Below are 21,354 nucleotides of genomic sequence, written 5' to 3'. Positions count from 1 at the left end.
TGGCTTCTTGGAACATGAAACATGAGGTGGTCAGATGTAATGTAATAATCAACAGCCTATATATGATTTGTGTAATTATTTAATGTATGTCTTATTAGATCATGTGTGTATATATACAACACTTTTTTTCCCTTTTTGGACAAATTTTGAGGCGGTTTTTCTGCACTCTTGCCTAAACTCTAAGTTGTTGTCCATTATCCCATCCTCTTTCAGTCACTCTGTTTTCTGATGTCTGGAGACGTGGAGTAACTTTTAAATTTACAAAAAAGTCATAGTATAGTGTGTTAAAAAAAGTTAGCGAAGTATGTCAAAGTGATAAAAAAAGTCATAATATAGTATTTTGTTAAAAGTCATAGTATGTTGGAAAATGTTTTTTCACAAATCATGTTTTTTTATTTTTGAATAGTACGCCAAAAAGTCATAAAAGGGTTTTATTATAGTATGTGGGGGAAAAAGTTGTATGTTGAAAAAGTCATACCCCCAATTTCCTCCGGTTGCAGAACGGCTGCGGATCGGCTCCGCTGCGTGTCATATACGTGCTCCGCCGTCCGTCAACACCCACCAGGTCCAGATTTGTTGTGGAACGGCTGCGCCCATGACTGACAGCTGGAGTCACGAGGACCCACGAGATCTTGCGAATTTATGTAGAATAAAACCAAAAAAACAACAACAGTTTGTTTCCATCCAGAGCAGTAAAGAGGAAACAACTCTGTGCTGTGTTTTCAAGGTGTAGTGCAGGGAAATATGATCCGCCATGAGCACGGCCTATTTTGTTTTGAAAATTAACCGGATGTTTTATTTTGTGACTGTGCTCAACTTCCTGTCCCTCACTATCTGCCGTGTGCTGAATTTCTGCGGAGCTCTCTGGCGTCCGGCAAAAGTAGAAGCTCTGTGTGTCTGCTCTGGAGGGATGCGGACTGCCGGAGCTGGGCCGGAGTTGGGACGCTGCTGTTCCGCACCCGGTGGAAATTGGGGGTCAAAGTCATAGTAAAAGTATGTGGGGGGGGAGTCACAAAACGTCAGTGTATTATATCATACAAAGTCATAAAATGTCATAGCATAGTTTGCCATAAAGTCAAGTCACAGGATAGTCTAGCAGTAAACGGTTGATTTGAACAAGATTTCAGATGCTAATGCTATTGTAGGATCATCTGTTGTGTCCTACTTTATAACCGGTCCCCTCTGCTGTTTCTGGCACCAACAAGCGGATTACCAGGGCCCCTGAGGTCAATGCAAACCTAATTTAATTTAGTTAGTATGTATGTTATCTGCATCTGTAGCAATAAGAAGGGCTTATGCTAGATTTACAAACTGTTAGTTGGCTCTGTCATTTATAATTTTCTCCTGTCCCTTTCATTTGACTTTTTTGTCTTTGTTTAGACGCATCTTCATTGCTTTAAAAAAAAATAATTGTGATTTGTATTTTTGTATTTCTGCTCAGGTAACTCTCAATCTGTATTCCTGATGGTTTTTAAATTAAGATGTACATCTTCAGGAGGAACCAATAGGCTCACAGACAGAGTGGGGAAGTCTGAAGTGTTTTTTTTAAATTGAAAAGTTAAATAAATTGACCAGTTTGGTCTGTTTACATGATTTGTTGACAGTAAATAGAATAACAGCAGTTTTATAATCTGCCTTGTTTGGCTCTGTGTTCTCAGAGACAGGTGGCATCTGCATCACCCCAAGGCCATCAGACCCAGACGCAGAGATTGTCCCAGGAATGGCTATGAGACCTTTCTTTGGCATTAAGCCCGTGCTCATGGACACTGAGGTATATTTTGTGTGTGTGTGTTCCATGAAAAATGTTGGATGGCTGGGAACAGCCCAGAGGGAGGGTCAGATTAGGATTATAAAATAGTCACCAGCTGTGTCACTTTTGATACCCACCCTGCTCCCACCCTTCACACTCGCTGTGCGTGCCAAACTCCCCATTAAAAATACTACTTTGTGGCTTTTGAAATCCACAGATTGTGCAGACAGTTGGAGTGGTGTCTTTGAGCTCATCTCTCTTCCTCTCCAGTAAAAAAACAAACAAACAGCAATTTAAAAGCTTTCATTTTCACAGGATATAATATAGCACTGTAATTGGCTTGTTTTCCACGATTTATTTTAGCAATATTGTGCAGGTTTGTCTTGTCTACTTGTACTTGTTAGATCAATCGCCGGTCTCACTGACCATTTAAAGTGGCTAAATGTAACTTTCAGTTTGTGTTGATTCCAGTGGCTTTGGACAAAATTGGTAGTGTTTTCACCACACCTGCTGTCGTAAAGGTCTTTCTTTACTATTGGCCCGCTTTATTACTGAGTTAGCGTTATGGGGAGGTCATATGGTTGCAATAAATGTTTTGCTCAGACAGAAAATTATTCATTTACAATAAGAGATAAATTACAGATCATCCTTGCATTTTAAGTGTTGCATACGGTAGCCTACTTTGGATGTATCGTGAGCTAAACCGGGTATCACTGTCACTGTGTCACGAGCCAAAGCATTAAGAGTTTGTTGTAGCAACCAATATAATAATTTAGATTAATATAGCGCATTTTATGTAACCCACAGCCGCCTTACACAAGTAACGTTACAGGGAGACAAAGGAAAAGAAAATAGTACAGCGCAAACACGGACTGAAAGGAATAAAAACATCTGCGCTAAAAGGGGACGTAATATAATGTAGGTTACTGACGTACAACCACATTGCGCATTGTAAAATTATTTCATGAATGAAATAGACATATTACATACCTGAGGGCCAATTAAGGTTAGGTTTTGAATAACTTACAATCCCGTAAGTGTCTCCATGTGTTAAAATCTGACCAAAGTTGACTCACGGTATCGCCCGTCTTTCACTTTTCATTTTAGCTTTTAGTTGTTCTTTGTTTAATTTCCTTCATTTCTAGGATGGTTCTGCCCCAGTATTAACTACAAAAGAAAACTTCTAAAATAACATTAGAATACAATCAAGCCTATTAAAAAAACTCTCCAGCTTCCTTTTACCTGACTCAGCTGGCTGGATAGCCAACACAGGCTTCTGGTCTTACAAAGAAATCTGTGACCCACCAGAATGTGTTACTGTAGCGCCGTCTACTTGCCGCAAATCATTCTGGGACTTTGCAGGGGAAAAGTCAGACTGGGCAGAGGCCTTACTAAAAACTATATACAAATAGTGCTCTTTTCATTGTTAGTCTAGTTTGCTGTTACAGGTAATTTAAGACCATTGGAAATTACAGAGCTGTAGAAACATCAAAAAGTTACATATTGTCACTTTAATGCTGGGAATGACATGCACAATTGATTTGTCTTATGACTTATTACTCCATTTTGCTGTCCTTGTTTCTTGCGTTTACGTTTATCGGTTTTGTTTTTTATTTTCAGGGAAACGTGCTGACTTCCAATGACACATCTGGAGCTCTGTGTATAGCTCAGCCTTGGCCTGGTATGGCCCGAACCATTCATAACAACCACCAGAGATTTATTGAGACCTACTGTCAGCCTTATCCTGGTACAGTATGATGGGTTGAAGATTAAAAACTGTATTTTTATAGTGTTTCTCAATTTCTTAGTGTTTTTTTTGGAGAAAACAAAAACATAGTCCCAACATCTCTCTCCATCTTTGTGCGAATAGGTTACTTCTTTACTGGCGATGGCGCCTATCGCTCTAAGGAGGGGTATTACCAAATCACTGGGCGCCTTGATGATGTCATCAATGTATGCGGTCACAGGATTGGGACGGCAGAGATAGAGGATGTGGTGGTAAGGTCAATCCATGATTAACAAGTTATTTTAATGTCTTTGAACATTCCATTCATAAACATTTCTATAATGGTAAAATACTAATGTTTTATAAAATCTAATTAGTTTGTCTAGAAGATCATACTATCGTTAGCTTATTAGCATACTATGAAAGCATTCATCTCTGACTTTTGCTCAAACTTACTGTAGTTCTACATGTGGACAAGTGGCAATTCAACACATTTGGACCATGAATGTCTGCATTGGCTTTCATGGCTATCTATCCAGAATTAAGATTAAGATATTTAATTCTTGACCAAAACTGGCATACCTAAAACCATATTTTTAGCATGGATGAAAAAAAACATAACATAAGTTGACATCTTTGAGCAGAGTTAACGTATTTTCAATTTCATTAAAAGTGCCACTTTAGGTACTTTCTCCAATGTTTAACCAAAGAGACATTTATGGGGTTTTTAACAGTTGCATATTTCCGATGATCCTGATTGTGACTTCCGTAACAGAATCAATACTCTGTAGTGGCTGAGTCTGCTATCATAGGATACCCACATGACATCAAAGGACAAGGTGAGCAAGAAAACGTTTTTTCCAGTGTTAAGAGTCAAAAAATTGTTTGCCACTAAGAATGTCCATCATAGTAAAGACTTCTCTCGGTGCCCTTAGGTGTGTATGCCTTTGTGGTGCTAAAACAGGGTGTGAACGTTCAAGAGGAGGACCTGTCTCGGCAGCTAAACAACATGGTATCTAAAAAGATTGCCAAGTACGCCTGTCCAGACTTCATCCAGGTGATTCTATCTCACTGACTTTAAATAGCAAAAAGACATTTAAGACTACGTTTTACTTAGTCACATTATGTCATTCTCACAGTTCGTCCATCGGCTGCCGAAGACCCGCTCAGGTAAGATAATGCGGCGGGTGCTGCGGAAAGTGGTGGAGCGAGACTTGAACGGGTTGGGTGACCTCAGCACGCTGGATGATCCTGCAGCAGTTGAAGAGATCATCCAAGGCCACCGTGAGCTCTGTAGTAAACAACCATGAACATGCGTTTTCTGAAAACATTCTCATCTGAAAAAGGAATATGAAAGTGATGCTTGCACGTTACACTCCATTTAACTTAACCAGACGTGTGTCATCAAACTTAAAGCCAAATGTTATTTGTTTTTATTGTACATATGAAATTTTTATGAAATCATGTAAAGAACTCTTTAAAACTGTGTATTACCAAAGATGTACTCTGCTCTCAATAGGCTGAGAACATTGCATTTATTACAAAATTGGAACTAATATTCCCAATGTAATGATTGTAAACACAAAAAAATTTACAAATAAGACTTGCTGAGTCTAAGTATATTTTTTCCCTCCTGATTTGTTGTCATTGTAGGTGAATTTAATTACAGAGCCAGCCAAACCCTTCCTTAGGCAAAGTCTTTGGGTCCAGAACATTTTAGTTGAGCTCTGCCCCAATGTCCATGAATACATACAAACTGGATGAGTACAGTTGTTATGGGTTTAAAGTACCTTATTGAAGAGCACTTGAGTGTTACTAACTGAGGAATTCAGAAGTGTTTTCTATCTTTGTCTCCCACACTGATGCATCATGGATGTCCAGGATTTCAAAGAGATGACTGTCCAGTCATGTGGCTTCTTCTCTTAGTCTCCCACTTCCTCCTTTTAACTTTGTCAACTCCCACAGGCCTCCTCCACACAGTTTCAACTGGACGTCATGGTACTGTGAGAAACAATAAGACAAAAAGTTAATATCCTAGATTTAGACAAATTTGAGAACAAAGCAATAGGAGGCAAGTGCCAAAATGTAAGACGTAATGAAACCAAATATTCATGGGCTGACAAAAAAGCATCAGATTAACTTTGTAGACGGGGTAACCTTGGATGTAATCGATTATTGATTTTCCTTCATTTAGCAGGATTGGGTATATAGGTCACGGTTAGTGAACACAGTCCCAATAGGGCACTGGTGCAGACGTTAACGGTACGTTTAGGTGCCTTATTTTGGTGCCTGAATTTACACTACACTCGACAGCAGGTAACATTAGCCTACCTTTAGCTAGCAGCTGGAATAAACAGTATACTGTAAATGCTGGCAGCTAACGTTAAACAGTTTACAATGTGACTGTATTTGACTGTAGAGTCTACTCCGCTGGAATTAAACAACACAGGCTGCGTTCACTTAAAAACAGGTAGTCTCGTGGTGCATTCAAAGTTATTGTAAAATACCCTTTTTCCATCTGGTGGTTGTTGTCGGTCAGCAGCAATTTACTGGTGAAATAAATTATTCTAATCTGGCCTTAGCAATAAATAAGATGTTAGTACCCTTCTTTTTTAACTTTATTAAAACGTTTTGGTTCAGGCACTGCCACCGTTTCAAAAGTATCGCTTTAGTGCAGGTATCAGAAAAAATCTAAATGATACCTAACCCTAGTCAGGATCAATGTGTGTTCAGTCTACCTTCTCCAGGCTGCTGCGGTGTCCCAGAGTGACCAAAGTCATGCCGAGCTGTTTACAGGTTCTGTACAGCTGTGCTTCTGCTTCCTCCGTCAGAGCACTGGTGGCCTCATCCAGCACTGCAACAAAAAAATGTTATTTGCAAACGCTCCAGTCACAGTCACCTCTAACACAGAGGACAGGATGAAAACATGCAAATATTTTACATCTAAAATGCTAAATTTAGTGTTGCATCAAAGACAGAGGCTAGCTTCTCTAAAGCTTTTGTGTCAGAATCACTAAAAGTTTTCATTTTTTAGCTGCTTTCATGAATACGTTACAGAAATCCTGCATATATATATATATATATATATATATATATATATATACCTGCATATTTGGGCTGCAGGTAGAAGAGTCGTGCAAAGCAGAGACGCTGCATTTCACCTGGAGACAGAACATCATACCTGCAAAAAAAAAACTAGTTCAGAGTCTGCATCATTTTGTGGCACATTTTAAAGACGTTTCGACACGTGCCATTGGTTTTTCCTCTTGTATTTTCTCTTACCAGTTCCAGTCCACCTTTTCATCCAGCCCACCTGTCCGCTTTAGGAGACTGGACTGGAGCACAGATAAAAGTTTGATTCAGGATGAGTGTATATTCAAAAATGAACTGGTGAAATATTCAAGGTGAATAAACAATTTAGCAAAACAGAAGATTTTAGTTCAAAGGAATATACTGTAGGACAAACTCACCACTCCTGCTAGTTCCAGGAATTGTATAATTCTGTCATCGTCCACTGACCCTGAAGAAAGCACACTCACATCAATATCACTAACACAGATGACCAATTATTTCAGTCAATGCAGGCAGCAGCATCAACACAAAGATACAAGGGAAAACCAAGAGCCACGTCTAGATTAATATAAATATACATGTTGCACCTACACACATTCACCATATTAAACTGATCTACTGTATTAATGGTATTATTGTTCTAATGATTAATGAGCTGCTTTAATCAAACAACATATTGCTGTCAGGAACCATTGGCTCTTAGTGTATTAAACATGTTTCCTTATGTGCTTTCATTTAATATTAGTTTAGTTGTTTTTGCTACAACAACACTGAGCATCGGTTCGGCGTAGTGATGCAAATGCGGAAGTGCCTTAAACCTGCATTATGTCTGATTTCCAGCAGGGGGCGACACGTGCGGTTGCAAAAGGAGGTCAGTTTCTGTAGAAGTCTATGAGAAAGTGACCCACTTCTCACTTGACTTATTACACCTCAGTAAAAACGGGTTTATGGTCTCAATCGCTTGTTTTAAGTCTTTTGCAATACAAAATGATGTTCATTTTTGGAATCATGGTCTTGGTGATTTTAAAAGCGGCGTTAAAGCAGCGGGTTTTTTAGGTCGTGGCTATGATGTGATTGCCAGTGAATGTGTGTAACGTAGAGTGTAAGGGCTCCTCCCTCACTCTCCTCTAAAATCATCACATCCACAACCACGATGGCTGCGCCCGTAACGGCAAACTTGGCGACTCATACCAGATCTCCACAAACCAATGGGTGACGTCACACATGCTCTGTCCAACAACCAACTGTGATTAAATGAATTAACATCTATAGTCTCTGAGGGTTGAGTCAGAGTGACAGCTGATACCTGATGCAGGGTAAATATCCTTCAGTGGGTAGATCACCTGTTGGAGAAGAGAGTTCCAGTTAATCCTAGTTAATTCTATTGGTAAACTTGCAACAACCATTGCATCTATACACATATATTTATTTGGATATTATTGTTTTTACACTTGTTAAAGCACTTTGTAACTTGTTTTTGATAAGTGCTCTACAAATAAAGATTATTATCATTATTGTTATTTTGACAAGTTACAGGCTCTATAGAGAAAGAAGAAAAAAACAGAAGAGAGAGTGACCTGTTCACGCAGTGTGCCATCAGTCAGGTAAGGTTTCTGTGGCAGAAAGAGGGTTCCTCTGGGCCCGAAACATGTGGTCATCTGGACAAAACCTGAGGAAAAGAAATACAAAATGGACAGAGACAGACAGTGTCAAGACTCTACTCATGTGGGCAGATGTCTAATACTTTTATCGTTAAAAAATAATGATCCTCTGGATCTGTAGAAACAAAACTTGCATTAGGAGTTTTGTATCCCTATGCTCTATAATATGCCTCAATACAAATCTCGGTCCATTGTGTCCAGGGGCTATTTTCAGACATAGTCCTGCATCGTTTATTATTTCAAAGTGTAGGCCATGATGCAAATTTGTATTTAACTAATCAAAACAGGGAAGTGAACAATTAAAATATGCTATAGTACATATAATACAAAGTGTAAAGTGCCCACAACACTGAGGGTTTCCAAATACTTTTTAACTGGAGATGATGTTCAAACAATTTCTTTTAATAAGCTTCAAGTAACAAAATGTTGCTTGAGTGCAGAGCCGGCTCTAGCCCTTTGGTTGCCCTAGGCAAGACTGAGTTTTTGGGGAAGTAACTTTCTTAAATGTGCTTATGACAATTATTCACCGGAATGATACAATAATTTATTAATGTGTTTGAGCAAGATTTCTGCACATTTTCAAAACTTTGTGCACATTTTTTTTACACACAAAATGTATCTCATCTGTGTTCTGAGATTTGGAGTAGTTATGATATTTTGAGAAAAATAAAGAGATGATACTAGTATAGTAGCCTATTATAGAAATAATATATATAGATCTAATATAGATCTATATATTATAGACATGGTAAATCTCTGACCTCCTGACAGACACAGAGCCCCGTTTGAGACGCTGGTCTCTGAATAAGACAGTTTAGGGAAGTGGCTGTAAGCTGCTTTTGTCGGAGGTGGAAACCCAAAACTACAACAGAAATAGGGACGCATCTGCCGCAGCAGAACGCGTCCATTATAAACCTGAAGCTGTCCCAGACCACAGAAGGCGCGCTGCAGCAACTCCGTGGACTGTGCCACTGCTCATCTCTATTTTTTACAGCGAGTGGACACTAAGCATCGTGGTTAAGTGCATACTATAATAATAAAATAATATAATTTGTACATATGCCACTTTTTATTGGTATGTGTCTTCTGTCCAGCTCTTGATAATAATTAAGGACATTCTTCCTCAAATCATATTTCTAAATACATACTTTGTAACTAACTATTCCAGTCGGGGGTTATTATTCCAACCTTAAGTGATCAGCACAGCCACCACACCATTTCATTAAGCCCTTCCTGCCATCAGTCTCATTGCTTTCTCACCACTGTGTGCCTCCCAGAGTCGGTTGAGGACCCTCAGTAGGGACGTCTTGCCGGTGCCTGTGTTCCCCACCACCAGTAGATGTGTTCCCTGGCTGATTTTCAGACTCAAATCCTCCACCAGCAGCTCATCTGAGTAAGGAGATTTGTATGAAAGATGGTCCAGGATGAAGGCAGTGTCCACAGGGCCTGCGTGGACGTTGAAGTCACTGTGTGGACAAACAAGCACAGCACAAGCTATAAGCACTTCTTCTGTTTCTCTGTATTTGTCTTGTTTTTTTTAAATCTAATTTAATGTTAGCAATATGTGCACTCTCCCAACATACTTACATCTTTAACTGCACTTTATTGCAACAGATTTATGTAGATTAATGTGCTCAAACAAACCTGTCAAAGTCATAGCTTTCCCCTGATGCCGGGTCATAGTCACACTGCTTACGGAGGATGTCATCCATCACCTCCCTCAGCTCGCCTATCCTGAACACACACACAGTGGATGGCATGCACAAACACTGCTGACATCATCTGTCCCCCAGGAAGTAAATGTAAGTATGTAGCGTGATACCTGTGGGTGTATCCAGCCACATCCGACAGAGTGGTTGACAGGTCTATTAGCTGCGTGAAGCCATTTATCAAGTAGATGCACACAAAGGCGTTCTGAATGTGAACAAGGAGAGGGAGAACCAAAGAGTAAATAAGAGACAAGATTATTGTACTGTGTTTTGAACACATAGCAAAAAGACCAACAGGAGTGAAAAGAGACATCTTTTTAAAAGAATTAAATACTGGCGGATGACACTAAAATGTTGTTGCAACAGCTCTGAAGCTACAGCAATATTTCTTACAACTGGCATTCAAGCGCAGAATGAAGGTTTTATCAGGAGAAAGCTTGTGCTGCCACCTAGTGGTTATATTAGCCAAACAGTCACATTCAGCCAACTACATGTATTCTGTAATGGCGAACCTCTCAAACCCTCTGCCATCTCTCAACCAAATTCTGTGAGCAAATGGTAACAGGAGCAATTCCTTTTAAATATGTTAAAATTAAATTGTTGTTTAAACTAGTGTACTCTTTTTTCATTCATGTCTATATTTCATTTATATGATGTGTTTGTGTTGCTGAGGACAAATAAAGATTGATTGATAACAATAGAAACATTCACACTTGATGACACACTTTTTTTTTCCCCCTCGCTTTTTTTAAGGTTCATGTTTTTGTACGTGAAAAAGATGCTTTTCTTAAGAACTACACATTCTGAGAAGTAGGGAGAGGAAAAGAACACATGCTTACCTTACTGATGAGTGCACTGAGCTCACCAGGTGTGAGACCATCATAGATACCAGTAAAGATGGGAATGGCAATTATAATGTAGCTAAGGAAACCTCCAACGTAGTCAAAGGTGTTTACCCCGACTGAGAGAGGAGAGGTCAGAGTTTAACAAGTTTAATTAAAGAAATCAATGAAAGATAGGAGTCAGTGAGTGAGTGTGTGTAGGAGGTTCTTACTGTAAAGCCAGAGCTCTTTGTTCATTAGACTCTTCTGAGTTTGTAACAGAGCCTGCAGTCTGCGGTCGGTCCTCATATGCTCCACTTTACCGGCTCTAAAAACACAGACAGCAGCATATTTTTCAAACCTGCTTTACCGGTGTGATTTGGTGTGTGAGAACAATTCAGATAGTGCCAGATTATTATTTTTTTTATCACAGAAATACACAAAGTACAGTTTCTATGTAAGTTATGCAATTATGATTGTGTAAACTTTCTGGAAAATCTGTTTCCATTTCATGAATATGTATAGTCTTACCCTGGTAATCATGTTTGTGCCTCACCTGTAAAAAGCTGCAGACTCTGCATTGACACGGATCTGCATGTGCTTGAATCTGAAGATACAAATACATACTACTGAAAAAAAAAGTTTTTATGTTCAAGCAACACTGATTTTGTGTATATTTAATTTAACTGTTCCCTGGTCAGCACAAAATGTGATTGTTTTAACTTGTGACAGATTACAATTCCTCCCTCATAGCTGACACATATCCTGTGTTACTTCCTTCTAAGCAAAAGGAACTGGGCCAAAGTCCACAGATGCTTCCTCCTGACAAAGGACTGATTTAATAAACAATGAACAGTGAAAGGATTTGTATCAAATAAAGCTGGAAAAATACCATCTGCTTGTCTGTCAGCACACATTATTATTGACACAGACACTTTTTGTCACTTGATACACTTACACACTAACCTTCTTGCTACCGAACCTACTGAAGTTACCTGAAGTCTCCCTCCAGTTTTTCTTGCTCAAACAGAGTTGACACAATCGGCCCCATGAGGATTTTATTGGCAATGGTTCCCACAACAAAGTAGCCAAAGATACTTACAGGGCCGATCCAACCAGTGCTGCAAAGCAAGGCAACTTTTTGAACATCCTCTTTTTCAAACCCAAAAGCAATTCAGAGTGTTTTACATAAGGCTTAAAACAACGTAGCAAGGACAATTAAAAGGACAGTACATTAAAACAGGATCAACTTTAATAAAATTAAACAAAAAGCATGCAAAAGATAATACCCCAAAAAATAAAAGCCATAATGTCATTTCCTTGCAATTAGTGTGCAACATTTTTTAGGCTCCATTAAAAGAAGTTTAGAGTTGCAGAACACCTTTGGAGCTTTTACAAGTCACTGACAACAGGTGGACTTTATGGTCTCTTTACAAACCACAGACAATGATTACACAGAATGGATACAAATTATATTTATAAAGGGAAGTCTTTATTTTTTAAGTTACTAATTTCATCTCTTTGTCTTTTTTATGTAAATGTGCCTCTCTAAAGTACAAATATTGGCTTGTGGCTGTAAGAAAATTAGCACAATGTATGTCTCTGATGATGCTTGAATTTTACAGTAGGTAGGTATTATGTGTCAAAGAGTGTGATTTATAACAGTTGTTGCGGTACTCTATTGTGCAAACTCACCTATGAAAGCAGTGGTAAGTGTAGTAAGCCAGTGTGAACGGTGACACAATCAAACGACTAGCCATGGTGCTCATCTGCTTACACAACCTCTCTGCGTCCTGACTGATTCGCTGGTCTCTTCAAGTTACAAAGAAAGGAACACAAAGAAAAAACATTTAAATGGCTCTTTATGATGATTTTTAAAATTAAAACCCATGTGATCTTTACATAACAACTTAAAATGGTAGATTTGTTGATAAATGTTGATGAATTGAAATTGAGTTCATGTCTACATTCTTTTAAAAAAGCATTAGATATACAGAACAAAGAGGAAAACCCTTTAAGCTTACGGGTTGTCTATATCCTCTTTGAGTACGTTGAGAGTGTAATAGACTCGGCCCTGGAAGTAGGACGTATGAAGGCTCTCAGTTAGCGTCCTCCTCCAGCTTACATACATCTGATTGCAAATGTACTGGTCGATACTTTTCAACTGAGAGAGGGAGAAAGGAACACAGAGATAAACTGTTTATTAAAAGAGTAAAGTAACACAGAGACAAAAACAGTAACTGTATGACCAGCTCTATTACACTAAGAAGAGTTAATGTCATATGATATCTCATATTTGGAAAGAAGCCTGCTACCACCTTTTCATTTAAAAAGCAATGAGGAACATAAACTGTATGAAGAAAATCAGTTTTCTTAGAATGCATTCAAAATGTAGTGTTTGCAAGTTCCCAGGTTAATAATCCAAGTATCACATGTGTGTGGGCTGTAAAATGAACATGTCAGGTTGCCCTGCCCTGACCTGTAAAGTTGCCATTGTCTATTATGACAGCAATTAAAGGTTTTTGATTAATGATGTGAAGGTAATGAGTAAATATTTATCAAAAAAATGGAAATCTGTTTGATGATGCATTAACCTTTGTAAAAAAAAATAACATAAAGACAAGTAAATAAAAGTATTGACACTTTTATCAATCTGCTAGATCTGCAGACCAATCAGCAGTGCTGAGCACAAAGGGAAATGATAAGAGAGTAGTACAGCTGAGTAAGCACATGTGTGAAGACTAAGAACTGTTAAAAGACCAAATTCCATGCTCAGCAAAAATACCTCTGGAGGGGTGAACTCTTTTGGTAGTTTTGGGATATTTTGGTTACTGGTATCAGTATGTAGGTCAATGTGTGCCATCCCCCACATTTTTTTGAACTTACTGTGGAGTTGAGCAAGATGAGCACCATAGCTGTCCCCACCAGACTCCTGAAGCCTGGGTAATCTTTCTCTGCCAGCACACTGTAGAAGTGGCTAGGGAGGACACCCACTTGGTAAATGATCAGCTGCTCTGATGGCAGAAAATAAGATGAGTTAGTGGATTGTTGGGACAAGAGAGACCCATAAAGCAATGCGCTAAAAGGTCAGCAGGAACAAAATTAAACATAGTGCAGTCTAGTATTATGTGAAGTGTAGTTTTACAATGCCACACAAGGCATTGTCCAACAGGTAGCATACACCAGCACCATCCACCAGCCAAATGCTGGTAAAACATACAAGTGGCTGGGAGATTTGCTTTATTCACCAGCCAAAAAACAATAGAAATCTATTGTGTGGCTGGGAAAATTTGAACATTCACTAGCAAATGGACAGGAGGACAAATTTAATTTTGCACCCTGCCAACAGGCAGTGAATGCGTCTCATGATGAGGCTTCATGCAAGAGACATTTCATTTTTCTTTTAATTTATTATCACCTTATTCAATAGCTAGCTGGATACGATTGGGACAATTAATTTCCCCTTTTCACTCTCGCAATTCTTGTCTTGCACAAATAGCTTTAGTGACTCTTACCTGTCAGAGTGACAACAAGCAGCGTCCCAAACATCAGAGCACTTTGACTGGTCCATGATGGGAACAGGACCTTCTGGATGCTGCAGAACCTCTGAACAAACTTCCAGTCTAGCTTTAGTCTAAAGTATGCACAGCAAGAGATAATATATATGTATTAGAAAATTGCAACATTTGCATCTCTTATATGCCGTAACCACATGCATGAACTGTGAGGTTTCTGTTATGATGAAATTCTTATGATGAAAATTACTTTGCATCGTTCCTGACACCATTAACGTTCCTTATTGCACACACATTTACAATACAGTACTGACCCGGCAAAACAGAGTTGTTTTTTTTGTTATTAACGTTACTGTCTGAGGTGTGCAATCAATAACAATACACCTTGGAGTCAGGCTTACCTTTTTGTCCCTCTGCCATTTGACTTTTCCAAACGAGGCATCTGTACGGGCGGCTGAAGACTATTATTTTTAACCAAAGAAAACTTCTAATGACGTTACGTTTTTCGTGCTTGAAGTCACGTTAAGCGAATGTTACCCAGCAGGTCAAGCTAACTTTAGACGTATGTCAACGTTAACACCAGAAAACATAAAAGCAGCTAAAGAGAAAAACGGTTAACTTACAACGGGGAATAACAAACACATTTCTACTAAATTAAAAACAACTTCCTCCTTCGTACTTATCACGGTTGCATTAATTAGCTTAACTGTTGCCTTACATTAGCATTGTCTCACAGACCATTAGCTACCTTGCTTACGTACGTCCCTACAATCAATGTCCAGTCAGTGTACTGTACGTAAGGTGGATGTTTTGGTAGCTAAAAGAAATGTTCCGGACTTCCGGTGTAATGTACTCCAATTTTTCAAAATAAAAGGTGCATTAGCTTTTTATAGCATGGTCAATCTGGAAGAACACTAAATGCCTGATTATAGCTACTACATTTAAATATAGACTAACTTCTATTCTTTTTTTTTACAATCTTAATAAAAAGTCCCTGAGTAACATACACAAGATTTATGCCTGAAAAGCAGGAAAAATGTCTCTCTCTCTCTCTGGTAATACCATTACAAGATATTAATACATTAATAATAAAGGCTGTTTTCTGTGTCCTGTCCTAAGGTATTGGAGGGCGGTTGGTGTTTCACCTGCTTCCAGGCAGCACGACAATACCTCATAATAAAATTTAAATTGTGTTAAAATGAAGAGAAAAAGAAAAAGTATCTATTGTGAAAACATCAGTTATGCTTGGTTACTTTTTTTTCAAGTATTACTTACTTGAAATATTGACATTAATAGCCTAAATCTTTCATCGGTTGCTAAACATTTATTGACAAAAGACTGCACTGATTCAGGCCATGTGCTGACCTTTGTGAATTCTTTAGATTTAGATACCAAAAACAGCCATCAACCAAAGTTCAATTTATAAAAACAGCAGAGAGGAAACCAATGATTAGGCTGAATGTTCGCTTGGGTTACACATCAGATGAGATGAGACCTTATCTATGTTGCTCAAAGGTTAAGCATGAACCCAATGTACTACTGCGATACAGGGAGTAAAACACATAACACTACACCACCTAGACTGCATGCCTTCTCTTGGTATTGACCAAATAAAAATGAAGTTATTCTGGGTTTTTCCACTACTTCAAACACACATGCAACTTTAAATGTTACACCTATCGGTCTTTAAAACTTATAAATGTACCAGTTAGGTGAAATTAAGCTATGATTTGTTAAAAGAAAATTTCATATGAGCAAGAAGACCGCTGTCAATGAAACTGAGAACACATTTAACATCCATATCCACAGAACTATAAAGCAGACGCACTAATTGATACGTGCTTCGCTTCTATTATTGTGAAAATAAAATGCATTCGAAATGTTTCTCGGAATAGTTTATTCCCCTTGTTTTCTTATTTTTTCCTAAAGAATACAGTCCTTGCAGAACAGAGAGTATGTTGGAATAAATGGTAATAGACCTATACATATTCCCTTAGTATGTATAATATAAGTATGGATTCTCAGGCATTAGTATTATGAATATCAGAGGAAAATCATTACTGGGACATTAAAACAGCAAATAACAATTAAAACAACCAGACAAGTGCTAGGGTCAGTGTTTCTATATACTGTAGTATAGCTGAAATGTTGCCTAGATATAATTCTTAGAAAAAAAAAAGTATGAATATAGATTTAGAATTTGTGTTCTATAGCAACAAATCAGCTCAATTTTTTTTAAGATGGCAAAATACTCTATCAAAATTGAAATTTTAATGATACTCAACTTACACTTGGACCAAAATTACAAGCACAAAGAAGGTGATGAGAAAATGCTGACTATGATAATGTAGAAACATCTTAATGATACAAGGGCCTGCTATTACAGTCTTTCAGATTTAAATAGAGATCATATAACTACCCCTACACCTGCTACCTTAAATATCCACAGTATTTTACAGTTGCCAGGCGGATGTGATTTAGGTATAGCAACAAAGACACGTGACTTCACACATTACTGATTCATGGTTTGGTTTTTTTTCTTAAAGCATGAAATTCTCCAATAAGATGTTATTTGACATGGAAATGTACAATGTTCCTCATTAAAGAATGCAAGCATCATTACAGTACATCTGGTAGATGTAGTATTTGCAAAGCTCCACACAACACTTCACAACCACCTCTGGATCTTGAAGGATAAGGCTGGTGATGTTCTATATTGTTGTTAGTGTCAACAAATCCTACATAAAAAGGCCAAAAGCAACAATAATTAAGTCTCACAGTACTTTCCAACTTCCTCGAATCTTTAAAAAAAATAGTCTTTAAAATGGGTCACAAATATTTACCTGGTTTTATTTTTTTTAAAGCCAAAGAATTTACCTAAAACAGCTGGGCCGTTTACAGTCAGTCAAACAGAGGTAAATACTGTATTTGGTGTTTGTTTTTTTTTGTTTTTTTAAATACATTTTGGACAAATATGGAGCTCTATGGTACAGAGGAATATTGACAGCACAATAAATATAAAATATCACCACATTTATCCTTTAAATTAGTTTCTGTTGTGCAGAAACACACCCTTTATTTGTGTCTAAACAAGCAGCATGTTTCTAAGTGCTCTTGGCCTTTACCAAATGAACATGTCAGCCGTAAAGGACAGTTTGCACACAACACTCAGGCGAGGTTTAGGATGCTAAAGAGGAGCGGCCCCACACAGACACAACTAAAACCAACAACACTGTAGACAATGTAACGATAAGGCAGCTCTACTTTCATGTGCTGCCTCGCCCCTCTTACATCATCTGAAGGCAGCCCGAACAATCGACATAAAAATGGAATCGTCACTGCTTTCATAATCATTCTGGTGACAAGGATGACAGCGACTCCGATGAGGAAGCGCAGCAGGGAGACAACCACCAAGCTAATGCTGATTGGTGGTAAAGTTAGAGGAAGTGAGGAAAGTGGTGGATCCAGCAGCAGCCCAAACTGATAGTTCACATGGGTTGCAATAGCAGCTCCTACCCCGGTGCCTAGAGCCTGAGCTGTGTCGCCCCGAGAGGTGCTCCAGGAATCCAGAGAGAAAGCCACAAGTCCTAGGCTCACATGCGACACGATAATCACGAGTGGAGCAAAGTGGTCCATCATGTAGAAGCTGTCGATCTTGTCCAAAATGGGCTGGAAAAAGGCTAGAATAAGAAGGCTGTACAGGAAGCCAGTGATTACCTCCTGCAACACAGGGACATAAATCATCACAAACCCAGCATATACGCTATGAAAGCCAATAGGTTTCACTCATATTTGCACTCACTACAAATATATGCTTGATATACCTACAGTCTTAAAAAGCACATTAATAATTTAACTGGTAAAGTTTTAACGGCAGAATTAGAAAGAGGTGTAAAGATCAAAAAAATATTCTGACGTTCTTTACATCAGTGCCAACATACCGCAAGCAATGCACACAACGTCTGAGCTCTTCTAAAAATCACTTTCTACATACTCAAAATAAACAAAAATCAGGTGAGCTGCTGACTGATAAACAGGTGTTACTACTGTTGTACTACAGAATAAAGACAATATCTACTAACTTCTGTTGCCTGGCCACCAACATCTAATCTAACATTATCTACTGGCTTAGATTTGTTAATTGGCGTGTAGGTTATTAAAAAAGGAGCAAGCGTCTATGTCATGCATTTAAAAATGTTATTTATTTACATTAACATGTAAAAAAGACACATCTGACCACCTAAAGAAATGCAAATAGGCAGGTGATTTGACCAGAAAAGATTTTTGACCCAGATAAGGTAGACCTCAGTGAGTTACCGTTGCTGGGACTACAGGTGTCAGTGGAGGCAAACTGTCCAGGTGATGCAGCGTCACTCTATATTATCAAGTTAATTCTTACACTTTTTCCAGCAAGGCATTATTTACACATTAATTATTTATTATACCAACCAGAATAGAATGCATCCCCATGTAGACTCGGCTTACACAGACCAGGATGCTCCAGCTAAGGGCCACACCAAAGCCAAAGAGAAAGGGGTACTAGAAGAGAGTGAGAAAGCATAAAGACATGGCATTAAAAGATTAACCTTGATATTAGAAAGGTGGTTGACGATGAGCCTTCAAAAAACACCAAAATACAGCAGTTTCTGATACAAAGGCCCATGGACTCATTTTGCATGAAACGTGAGTTTCTCAGCTCTTCTTCCCAGGAGGTGACCCGTTGGCAGGGCTCTACACTTACATTTCTTTTTTTAACTTGATAAAAATTTAAAATGTGTTGCGAAATAACATTAAACATGCAGTATACAATATGCACTGCAGGGACAAGCTAATTTAACTAAGAGATTAATAAAGAAATTTGAAATGCAGGATGGTTATGCCTCATGAAGGATCTTACAGTAGAGAGGGCAGACGGCACACAACCCGACGTCAGCCAAATTTAATTTTGGCTTGCAATCAAATTACATGGACTTAACATTAATTAGTGACAGCTTATCAGTAGGTGAAAAGTTTGATAGATTTGACCTCTCTGACCGGACTGATACTGCATTTTTTTCTCTCTTAACTCTGCAGAAGTAAAAGTACACAAACCAACCTCTTGTGCCCCATCTTAACCAGAACACCCAGTCACAGGAGAACATGTGTTCTCTCATCCCTGACTGTCTTATTTTGTTAAACTGCCTTGCTGTGGTGCTCCTTGATACTTTAGATCCATGTTTACTGAAACGTGATTTGATACGTCCACTTCCTCTAGACATACACATTTACTAGTCCATTCTCTGTCTCACACAATGTATCAAAGCTACCTTTTCACTCATCACCTGTTCCCCTCTGAAACTTTAACAGAGAAATATATTTTGTCTTCATACGAGACTAGGCAAAAAGGATTAACAGTGATTTAAAGGCCGTCTGTTGTTTTGCATTTCTTTGGCCGGACTACCCACTGACTGACCCTCTTTGGCACTGGGGGCGGGGGGGAGAAAAATGTCATGTGGAGCTTTTATATATTTTATTGGGTCAGATGCCTTGTGTGTTTCAAGAACTCTGGTCTTTTTTCCAAATTTACCTGAAGAAACAATACACTGAAATGTATAGTTTGTGAAGAATTGAAACTATGTAGCAACCTTCCCTGTGGGTTATGAAAACATGTGGCAGTTGTCTTCTTTGTCCTCAAGCTGTACATTTCTACATAACCTGCACATCTTTCGTCTGTGACAACTGCATTGACGCTTTGTCTTCATCTGTATTTGAGAAGTTGGGAGTGTTTAACAGGATGCTCACCTGCCATCGTCCGTATGTCAGCATGAAGAGACAGAAGGGTATGGCTGTCCCCGTCATGGCGTGCGTGGACGGCATGCTGTACTCGGAGTTGTAGAAGACCTCCACCTTCACCACTGGAGGGGAGGCCGGCCGGGACCAGCGGACCATATCTTTGGTGGACTGTCCCACGAACAGGTTCCAGGCCCAGACTATTATGAGTCTCCGGCTGACCAGGGCGTCGACGTTCCAGAAGAGGAAGGGGAAGAAGATGATGAAGAACATCTCGTTGCCAAGCTCAGTCCCAAACGTGAACAGGTAGAACAGAAACTTGTTGTGGATCAGGAACTCTTGACCCACATCTCCGGTCAGGGAGTTTTTCCGGAGGGGTTTTGCTCTGACGGTGTCTTGGTCGACATTAGCTGCTGCTGATGGACCATCAGGCCTGACGGAAATGTCACCCTGCATCCTGTTAAAAAGCGGAACGGTCGCATCCCCGACTGCTCCATTCCCAACACAACCGTCCGCGCTTGGTCCCCCCTGTTGCACCCTCTTCTTCAGTCCGGGGCAGTCCGGCTCCGGATCTCCACTGTCCGGCGTGATCACTTTACACGGAAATGCCCCTTTAACGCCGCAAACATTTTGAAACCTCGCTACATGGCGGGGATCTTGGAGATAATTACACATCTGTATAAACTTCCTCACATAGCCGTTTGCCATGGCTTTAAATAACGGTTGGTTTAAAATGCACAACACTGTTCCGCCGTGAGAATAGAGTTCATGTTCAATGAGTGAGACGAAAGAGAGTGGCGCTATGTCCCCGTTGCATTTCTCTTTACGAAATAAAATAGCAGAGGCTTAGCTAACAGCACGAAGCAGTTAACGTTACCCTGGTCTATTATCCTACCTGCTCTCTGCACACAGAACATAGACCTTGTACATCGTCGTGGACGGCAGCATCCAAAGTCCGTAGCAGTTAGCTAACCATTAGCTACCTCACGGTATAACGTTACTTCTACGGCTACCAACCATTTAGACTGATAACTGCGTCTGTCGTTATTAATGCCCACTCTTCTTCTTCTGTTGGTTTTCTTCTTCGTTTGACTTAATGTCTGGTTAGTCAACCAATTTCCAAAATGTCTACCACCCCTGCTGGAGTTGTGATCAATTACACATCACACAAAGAAACAATCCAAAACATGCAAATGCAACAATGCAAAAACGTAATTGGTGGAAGAAGTATTAAGATCCTTTACTTAAGTAAAAGTACTAATAGGCCTACCACACTGTAAAAATTAGTATTTGTTAAACGTAAAAGTCCTGCATTAAAATGTTATTCAAGT

The 21,354-nt window shown here is 39.1% G+C and overlaps 3 protein-coding genes across 7 annotated transcripts in view; 1 reads left to right on the top strand and 2 right to left on the bottom strand.

Moving 5' to 3' along the window:
• Positions 1-4,885, top strand: part of acss1 (acyl-CoA synthetase short chain family member 1) — a 27,622-nt gene extending 22,737 nt beyond the window's left edge. For both annotated transcript variants that reach the window (XM_032543459.1, XM_032543458.1), the window contains 6 exons: positions 1,659-1,771; positions 3,371-3,497; positions 3,621-3,748; positions 4,252-4,315; positions 4,412-4,533; positions 4,616-4,885. In XM_032543459.1, the coding sequence (XP_032399350.1) occupies positions 1,659-1,771; positions 3,371-3,497; positions 3,621-3,748; positions 4,252-4,315; positions 4,412-4,533; positions 4,616-4,786 (725 nt within the window). In that variant the 3' untranslated portion in view covers positions 4,787-4,885. The remainder of the gene's footprint in view (positions 1-1,658; positions 1,772-3,370; positions 3,498-3,620; positions 3,749-4,251; positions 4,316-4,411; positions 4,534-4,615) is intronic.
• Positions 4,123-15,038, bottom strand: abcd4 (ATP-binding cassette, sub-family D (ALD), member 4). 3 transcript variants are annotated; one of them, XR_004336270.1, is made up of 20 exons: positions 14,656-15,038; positions 14,255-14,373; positions 13,626-13,753; positions 12,764-12,903; positions 12,435-12,551; positions 11,735-11,860; positions 11,296-11,346; positions 10,973-11,067; positions 10,758-10,879; positions 10,032-10,123; positions 9,854-9,943; positions 9,470-9,675; positions 8,126-8,217; positions 7,855-7,891; positions 6,947-6,996; positions 6,759-6,811; positions 6,581-6,657; positions 6,215-6,330; positions 5,267-5,477; positions 4,123-4,767 (listed from the first exon to the last, which is right to left on the bottom strand). XR_004336270.1 is itself a non-coding variant. In XM_032543460.1 (19 exons), the coding sequence occupies exons 1-19, from the start codon at positions 14,694-14,696 to the stop codon at positions 5,382-5,384; spliced, it is 1,848 nt and encodes a 615-aa protein (XP_032399351.1). In that variant the 5' UTR covers positions 14,697-15,038; the 3' UTR covers positions 5,106-5,381. The 3 variants fall into 3 exon arrangements, 2 of the variants coding, with proteins under 2 accessions (XP_032399351.1, XP_032399353.1); XM_032543460.1 differs by lacking the exon at positions 4,123-4,767 and having other exon boundaries at positions 5,106-5,477; XM_032543462.1 differs by lacking the exons at positions 4,123-4,767; positions 14,656-15,038 and having other exon boundaries at positions 5,106-5,477; positions 13,626-13,748.
• A 1,747-nt stretch (positions 15,039-16,785) lies between these two features.
• Positions 16,786-21,098, bottom strand: LOC116706552 (sphingosine-1-phosphate phosphatase 1). 2 transcript variants are annotated; one of them, XM_032543463.1, is made up of 3 exons: positions 20,036-21,094; positions 18,704-18,793; positions 16,786-17,974 (listed from the first exon to the last, which is right to left on the bottom strand). In XM_032543463.1, exons 1-3 carry the CDS (start codon positions 20,729-20,731, stop codon positions 17,423-17,425), a joined length of 1,338 nt encoding a protein of 445 aa, XP_032399354.1. In that variant the 5' UTR covers positions 20,732-21,094; the 3' UTR covers positions 16,786-17,422. The 2 variants fall into 2 exon arrangements, with proteins under 2 accessions (XP_032399354.1, XP_032399355.1); XM_032543464.1 differs by lacking the exon at positions 18,704-18,793 and having other exon boundaries at positions 20,036-21,098.
• Positions 21,099-21,354: the final 256 nt, after the last annotated feature.

Source organism: Etheostoma spectabile, chromosome 18, assembly GCF_008692095.1.
Source record: "Etheostoma spectabile isolate EspeVRDwgs_2016 chromosome 18, UIUC_Espe_1.0, whole genome shotgun sequence".
NCBI classification, from domain to species: Eukaryota; Metazoa; Chordata; class Actinopteri; order Perciformes; family Percidae; genus Etheostoma; species Etheostoma spectabile.
Note: the sequence above shows the minus strand (reverse complement) of the source record. Positions and strands in the feature narration are given on the sequence as shown.

Coding starts and splice junctions, on each gene's coding strand:
- LOC116706552 (XM_032543463.1), bottom strand. CDS start 20,731: ATGGCAAACGGCTATGTGAGGAAGTTTATACAGATGTGTAATTATCTC. Junction 18,794..20,035: donor TGACATACGGACGATGGCAG/GTGAGCATCCTG, acceptor ACTCTCTTCTAG/TACCCCTTTCTCTTTGGCTT. Junction 17,975..18,703: donor TGGGGATGCATTCTATTCTG/GTTGGTATAATA, acceptor CCTGTGTTGCAG/GAGGTAATCACTGGCTTCCT.
- abcd4 (XM_032543460.1), bottom strand. CDS start 14,696: ATGCCTCGTTTGGAAAAGTCAAATGGCAGAGGGACAAAAAG. Junction 13,754..14,254: donor GCTTGTTGTCACTCTGACAG/GTAAGAGTCACT, acceptor TTCTGCCATCAG/AGCAGCTGATCATTTACCAA. Junction 11,068..11,295: donor GAGTCTGCAGCTTTTTACAG/GTGAGGCACAAA, acceptor CTGTGTTTTTAG/AGCCGGTAAAGTGGAGCATA.